The sequence below is a fragment of the Stegastes partitus genome, unplaced genomic scaffold (assembly GCF_000690725.1).
Source record: "Stegastes partitus isolate 25-593 unplaced genomic scaffold, Stegastes_partitus-1.0.2 Scaffold1875, whole genome shotgun sequence".
Taxonomy (NCBI): Eukaryota; Metazoa; Chordata; class Actinopteri; family Pomacentridae; genus Stegastes; species Stegastes partitus.
The window spans coordinates 69,470-77,462 of NW_007579606.1; the positions used below are offsets into that span (position 1 = coordinate 69,470).

General features: G+C 39.4%; 1 protein-coding gene across 1 annotated transcript; it reads left to right on the forward strand.

Annotated features, from left to right (window-relative positions):
* The first annotated feature begins 117 nt into the window (after nt 1–117).
* LOC103372980 (mixed lineage kinase domain-like protein) lies at nt 118–6,865 on the forward strand. The gene is made up of 8 exons (XM_008302769.1): nt 118–329; nt 1,237–1,337; nt 1,416–1,554; nt 1,936–2,020; nt 2,102–2,244; nt 2,476–2,525; nt 4,346–4,486; nt 4,680–6,865. The coding sequence occupies exons 1-8, from the start codon at nt 118–120 to the stop codon at nt 4,742–4,744; spliced, it is 936 nt and encodes a 311-aa protein (XP_008300991.1). The 3' UTR covers nt 4,745–6,865.
* The last annotated feature ends 1,128 nt before the right edge of the window (nt 6,866–7,993 follow it).

Consider the following 7,993-nt stretch of genomic DNA (forward strand, 5'->3'; position numbering starts at 1 on the left):
TGTCATAGTTTAGAAGTTTAGTTTTAGAACTTGTCCCTGATGCCTGCAAGTGGCCAAAAAATTGTTATTGCAGTTTTAAAACACACTTTAACAAGTCACATGGCCAATATTGGGATAATGCTGAATCTAATTTGGGACTGTGTTTTTAAAGTGAAGAGGCCCAGGGTCACCAGTGTGGACATCCGGATGATTAAACCAGACGAGTTGAAGTACGAACATCCCAAAAAGCCTTTCATGACCACAGCCACCTCAGAGGTCTACAAAGGAGAATATAATGGATTTGCAGTGGCGATCAAGAGATACATGGACCCGATGAACACCAGCCCAGGGTGTGTCTCGCAGCTCAGCACACACTGTCCTGAAACAAAACACAGGAAAACAGTTGTTTTTTTTATTTTGATCAGTATTTGCCTGACTGCAATTAACCTTTTCCTCTGAAATACAGTTTGGATTTTAAAATGCGGACCCCTGTTTTGTTAAACAGATCCCTACAATTATTCCCATGATTATCACTGTGCTTGTTCCAAAGCTGTACACAGCTGGAGGAATGTCATTTTCATTGCATCACATAGTATGAATAAAGGCTGTTTAGATCACACAGATGTACTCATAAGCTTCAGGCTACGGGTAAATGAAACAGGGGTAATAGTATTTGGATATACACTGAATACAAGATATGTAGTACAACAAGTATCAGTGTGGACATAGAGTGTACAACAGATGTGTGAATGCCCCTGTGCAACAACGCTTAGATGTCAAATGGTTCATCTGACCAAAGACTGTGCTCATATATCCATCAGGCTTCTTTTCATATTCTTTAGTAAAGTTTCATCTAGTATTTTAGTACCAAAGAGCAAGCAGTTGTTTTTTCTGTTGGACACCATCGATAGAGGCTGATTTTGTCCAATAGGGCCTTTTTTTTCACAAAGGCATCTTTCTTAGGTATTTGTTTTTTATTGCTCCTAAGAGGATGTACTCCGGTACTGTTCAATGGAACAATAATGCAATCATTGAGATTTGATGTAATTTCAAATCATTTGACATTTAGGTGATATTGCATAGGGTTGTACTCACTTCTGTTTACTATAGTTCAAATCAGATTTTCAGTAGAAATCACAGTGATGTTGGCTTGAATTGAAAACGGTCACTGAAATAAATCTGAGCTCATGCTTGAGTATGTTGTTACATACTAGCATGTACATTCACTGTCACCTCAAACTTTTTCTCCGTCTGTAGGGAGGTGAGGTCTGTTTTCAAGAAAGAAGTTGACACCATGAAGCGGTTCGAGTCACCCTACATCCTGCGAATGTTTGGTATCTGTATCCAGGATGAAAGCAGTGAGTAGACTGTGGCATTTCAATCATATAGTGCCTGATACTCTTCAAATTATAGTATTGTTATGTGACTGTCCATAGGTCCCGAACCTGAGTTCCTCATCATCATGGAATACTGTGAGAAAGGAAGTCTTCGGCAGCTTCTTGCAAAATCTGATTGCAAACTGTCTTGGACCAGGAAAGCTCGTATGTGTCTGGATGCAGCACAAGGACTCTATCGGTCAGTTTGCAATGACTTGTTGTTTGTCTCCTTCGAATGATGTGTGAGGAATTTGAAAAAACAAACTGATCAGCGCAGACAAAGTTAAAAAAAAAAGTCAAATGTAAATTTGCCCATGACATTAAGCAGCACCAGAACAAATGTTATATCAAATAGAAGTGGACAATATAGACAAATATGCAACTTTATATTGTAACGTCAGTATATATCCGGAAAATTTGATTTTTTTATTTTTTTTTAGCGTATCAATCTTTAAATCAAGGGACTTCATTACACTCATGCACAAATAATACATAAATCAGATATAACTTTATATTAAATTTACAGTTTGCTATTTCATGATTAGAATAAGATGTACTGAGTGTTATCGTTGTCTCGTAGACTGCACCAGACAGAAGAAAAAAGTAATGTTCACGGATACATCAACAGCTGCAAGTTCCTAGTGGCTGAAGGATACAGAGTCAAGGTACTCGGGTCCATGCATGGCATGCTGGATCACGTCCAGCTCACACAACAGCTCCATTAACACTGTGGTTGTTGTTCTCAGCTGGGAGGCTTTGAGCTGTCAAAAACAGAGACATCACTGAAAAAGCAGACGAAGGACGAGGAGATCAGGTCCCTGTGCTACTCCTCCCCCCAGATGCTCAACAGCATCAACAATGTCTACAGCAAAAAGTGTGAGATGTACAGGTGAGCAGCAACCAAGTGTTGCCCTGTACAGCTGCTGAAAATCTGCAGTACAGGATTTTACAATGAATGTCTCACAACCAGCATCTCGTGACTCAGACTATTCAAAGGCTGACTTCCTGTTTGTGACCAGTTCTGTAAATAGAACCTACTAGAACCAACAGACAGGAAGATTGAATTATTATCTAATTTAAAAAAAAAGAAAGCATTCCTTTCGGACTTTTTGTCTTTCAGCTTTGGAATCGTCCTGTGGGAAATTGCGACCCGTAGGATACCTTTTGAAGGTGTGTATCTGCAGAGTACTCTGAAGGTTGCAGTTTTTCCAGCAGTAATGTGTAGTCACTAATGTTCATCAGCGAGATTCGTTTTCTACTGCTGCTGAAAACAAATATTTCTTTAGATAACTGTTCTCTTCTTTACAATTTGTGACTAACTTTTTCAGTGCTTTTACACATTAAGGTGAGTGCACTCAAGTCAAGTTAAGTCAATTTTATTTATATAGCACAGTTTACAACACGTCATCACATGGCTCATGGTAAGGTAAGATAAGATGGAGCTGGTCTTTGAGAGTTTTATATGCTAAACGCAGGATTTTAAATTCTATCCTGGGTTTCACAGGGAACCAATGAAGAGAAGCTAATACAGGAGAAATATGATCTCTGTTACTGGTTCCTGTCAGAACTCTGGCTGCAGCATTTTGGATCAGGTGAAGGTTTTAATTGAGTTATTGGGACATCCTGATGATAAGGAATTACAATAGTCCAATCTACAAGTTATAAATGCATGGACAAGTTTCTCAGCATCACTCTGAGACAGGATGTTCCTGATTTTTGCAATATTACGTAGATGAAAGAAGGCTGTCCTACAAACTTGTTTTATGTGTCTATTGAACGACATGTTCTGGTCAAAAATAACTCCAAAGTTCTTTACAGTAGAACTGGAGGCCAAGGCAATGCCATCTAGAGAACTATCTAGTTCGATATTGCGTTTCTGAGGTGTTTAGGGCCAAATACAATAACCTCAGTTTTGTCTAAATTTAAATGAAAGAAGTTACAGGTCATCCAGGCCTTTATGTCCTTCAGACATGCCTGGAGTTTGAGCAGCTCAGCACAGTCATTACAATGTAATTCAGCCTCCTTTGCAGCTGTAAGACAGTGCACAAACACAACTCAAATCAGAGATCCAAATGAGGGGGGTGGTTCTATCCCAGCTGGCATAGGGCAAAGGTCAGGGTACATCCTGGACAGGTCACCAGTCTATCACAGAGCTACACAGAGACAAACGACCATGCATGCTCACATTCACACCTTCAGCCAATTTAGAATCATCAATTAACCTCAGCATGTTTTTGGACTGTGGGAAGAAGCTGGAGAACCTGGTAAGAACCCACGCTGGAACAGGGAGAACATACAAACTCCACACAGAGAGGCTCCAAGAGAGATTTGAACCCTGGTATGGGGCAACAGTGCTAGCCACTGAACCACCGTGCTGACCTCTGATATGCACAATCACTGCTATAGCCTGAAAGTGGCTGTTTTAACAATGATAAAGGTTGGACTTTGGCTGAGGTATATACTGGGGTGGACATTTTCACTAGAAAAATAATATTAATTTTAAGCTTGCTAACAATTGTTAAAGAGCCCCAAATACAAAGTACAGCTGAGGCTGTTCTATTGTTCTTAGGTACAACAATAAACCTTCAGTATAGTCAACATGACAATCACTCACGCACACACTGTGCCCTGGTCCAATCCTTTATTGTCTCCCCCCAGCCCCCTCCACACATTACAGCCTGATAGTTCCGATGGCATTTAGGGACCTATCACTACAGAAGCTAATGGGAATGCCATTGTTTTTACTTGTGTTTGGTCATAAACACAAGTATTCAATTACAGAAACAAAAAATGTTGGCTTCAGAGGATCACCAGCAGTAGGTTTAGGGAACATGAATATGTATACCAAATTTTAATGGTAATCCATCCAGTAGTTGTTGAGATAACCAACCATAGAGCCACAGCACTACCATAACTAAAAATACAGCTAAGTTAACTATGGATTTATGCCTTGTACTTCTGCTCTTAAAGAATTCTCACACTTCCTCCAGGGCATTCAGACAAAGACATTTATCAAAAAGTGTGCAAAGAGAGATATCAAGAACCACTTCCCGATGACTGTCCTGAGCCACTGCGGCAGCTGATCGAAGACTGCCGGGCCTATGATAGCTTCCAGAGGCCATCTGCTGGAGGTAAATTACCAGTTTTAATTAACTTGTTCTGTAACCTTTTGTTACCTTTCTGTTTGTCGGTACTGTATATTTACATAGAGTGGACTTTTTTTCCACTAACAGAAAAGAAAAACTAAATTCCCGAGAGCTGTCTACATGGGGGGGAAAAAACTCGATTGGATAATAAGTCAATGGTAATTTTTCTCTTCTACAGTGCTGGTGGACAAACTGCGCAGTGTGGTGGCACAGATGGAGGAGAAGAAAGCAACACAGCTGTGAAGTAAACTGGAACTTTAGCAAACACATACAGAACCAGTCAAAGGTTTGGACAAGCCTGCTTTTTCAGGGGTTTATCATTAGTTTTACTATTTTAGTGTGTAGAGCATGACTGCAGACACCAAAACTATTAAATCACAACAACAACAAAAACAACAACAACAAATAAACACCTTTAGCTTTGATAACAACTTAGAGTATTCTTCATTCTACCAACCAGCTTTATAAGGTTGTATCACCTAGAGCTTTTTCAGCAGACATTTAAATAGTTTGAGGAAATACCAAACAAATGTGTGGCAAATTAAAGGAAGAACCAACACAGTGTCTCAGTAATGTGGTGTTCCACCAAGCACAGCCACAACAGCTGCAGTGCATCTTGAAACTGATTCTCCAAGTCTCTGGAACTTTACTGGAGGAATGAACAGCGTTCCTCCAAAATATATTCCCTCATCGAGCGTTTTGATGAAAGTTGTAGGAAGTGCTGTGTAACACGTTGGTCCCAAACCTCCCACAGGTGTTCAGTTGGGTTAAGAGCTGTTGTCTGTCAGAGTCACAGCATATGAATAATGCAAAGCACTGAGTGACTGCTGGTGAGGTTCGGCGCCCTGTCATCCTGGAGGAGAACATTCCTGCCAGGATACCAATGTTTCATCATAGTGTAAAGGTGATCCCTCAGAAATATTTCACATTGATTTACAGTGACCCTTTACTCTGAAGTCAAACTCAGGCAATGTCAAACTCATGTTCATCTCGGGCCACATCAGCATGATGTTTGCCCTCGAAGGCCCGGTTGTGACTGTAAGACTGTATTAAATGTAATGACTCTTTCACTTGTCATTAAATGACGGTCTCTGCATTTGATTATTATTTATTCTATGTACAAATATTGTGCATGCCTTTACCTAAAAGTAAAATATGTGTGGGTACATTGCTATGTTATTATAACATAAATCATAACATTATATTATGTTATGTAAATCCCATTATTCTATCAGATTAAGAAACACATATCTCTCGCGGGCTACATAAAATGATGTGGCGGGACGAATTTGGCCCGCAGGCCTTGAGTTTGACATATGTGCTTTAAAGGGACAAGTGGACACAAACCACTGGATCCCCTCACTATAGGGGTCCATAAATAACACGGCTTACCTGTTAGTTAGAACCCATTCTGGGCGACGGTCCTGTAGTGTGCAACGCTGTCATCATTGCAAAGAGCTGCTACTAAACAACATACTGAAACATATTTTGATTTTTCCATGTTTTTCTTACTACATAATGCCATGTTTTATTTCATAGTTTCAATGTTTCTAGTCTGTTTCTACTCTGTAGAACTTAGTTAAAAGAAAACACAACAATTGAATTCGTAGATGTCCAAATATTTGACTGGTACTGATGTAATTCACAAAAAAAGTTCAATAATGGTACTTTAAATAATGGTACTAAAAGCCACAGGTTTGTTTTTTTTTTGTTTTTTTTAACTGTGTCTTGGGTAGGCATAATTTTGTATGGATCTTCTTACCACAGGGGTGTCTCAAACAGCTTTATAGCTTATTTAAGCTATAAAATTGTTTAAATGATTCTATACAAGGCTGCTAAAGGAACTGGTGTTATGGGTGACTTGGAGAGCAGCTTTATTTTACAGCACTGAACTGGTTTTCACTGCTCTGCCTCCACATAGAGGTTACTGGCTGCCACTACTGTATTTTCAAAGTGAAAATGCCAATCTCCTGATGTCTGTATTTTGGTTTACACTACTCTATGTTCACGACTGATAATCTCAGTGAAAAAAAGTAGTGATTGATGCAACATGAGCTGTGATGTTCAGATGTTAAAATAGAAATTATACTGACTACTTGTACTTTCATCCATTGCTTTTCCTTCCTTTACTATACTGCAATTTCCGCTTTTCAGTTTTTTCATTTGCATGTCTACATTATTCTGTTAGCACACAGGCTAGTTTGACAGAGGATTTGTTTCAGATTGCAGGTACGGGTCAATATGGCATGTCTCCTTATGATGTGTACAATCTGACAGCAAATAACAATAGTCACTGCTTGATTTGAAGGTTTCTGTTTGTTCAAGAGAAACTAAGTTATTAAAAATCAAGTATTTGAAAAGTTTGCTGTGGCTCCAAATTGTGGTAAGGTGCATGTTAATGGTTTTAATTATCCTTGAAATGTGTCTACTATATGTCACACATCTTGTAAAATGTATAATATTATCCTCAGTTTTGATCATATGTAGTCTCAAGACATTGACAAAAAAAACTGATTTATCTGCAACCACATGTCTGGAGATTGTAGAATGTACTATATAAACAATGATATGTACAGTCAGATCAGTCATGTCAGTCAGTCAATAAAAAGGAATTATGAGGTACCAGTATTGAATAGTGGGACCTTGGAAAAGGCTGCACTTCAGGCACACACACTATAAAGTTCACAGTTCAGAGAAAAAAGACCCCTCAGGTCCTTAAAGCTGCAGAACTATTACTTTGATTTCCCATGATGTAAAATCATGGACTGAATGGTCACAGGGAGGAAACTTATTAAGAGTAAACTCTGTTGTCTCCCTCCCAAGGTCAGTTCCAAAGTGGTTAGGATGCAGAGCGTTGGGCTTGAATCAGGCATGAGGAAAGCACAGACCTACAAGGAAGCAGTGACAGCTTTTGGACACCACAGTCTTTGGAAGGAAGGCCACTCATTTAAGACTGAGTCAGTGATTCTTTTCCAATACACTTTCAGTCAAACTCTGTGAATCTCTAACAGTCCACCAGCTGTTCCTTCTCTGTGTGTATGCTGTGGGTGTACACAGCTCTGTAAATGGGAAAAAAATGAAGTGGCTCTGGCTGATCTACAAACACTATTCCAGCATGCTCTGTGCACATTCAGGTTTGTATATATTTCAGGGGGAAAAAAAGGATGTGAATTGTGGTACTGTCTACTGACTTTAGTTGCATCAGAGTTCCTACAGTGGGGCCTCTATTATAATCTAGTAAAATGTTTTTAAATGGACATGAGAGCAGATGTACACTGTTCAGCTTAGAACTACTGCAGCTACTGTGAAGCATAGACTACAAAAGATGGACATAGCTACCGTGACATCACCCATTGGTTTCTGCACTGAGAAAATGAGAAAATGAAGCCGGGGCTGTGTTTGAAATCACTCCCTATGCCCTATATAGTGCACTGTATAGGGTGCACGCCATTTTGTAGGGGTGTCCGAATGTTAAGTTACAAATGTTACACC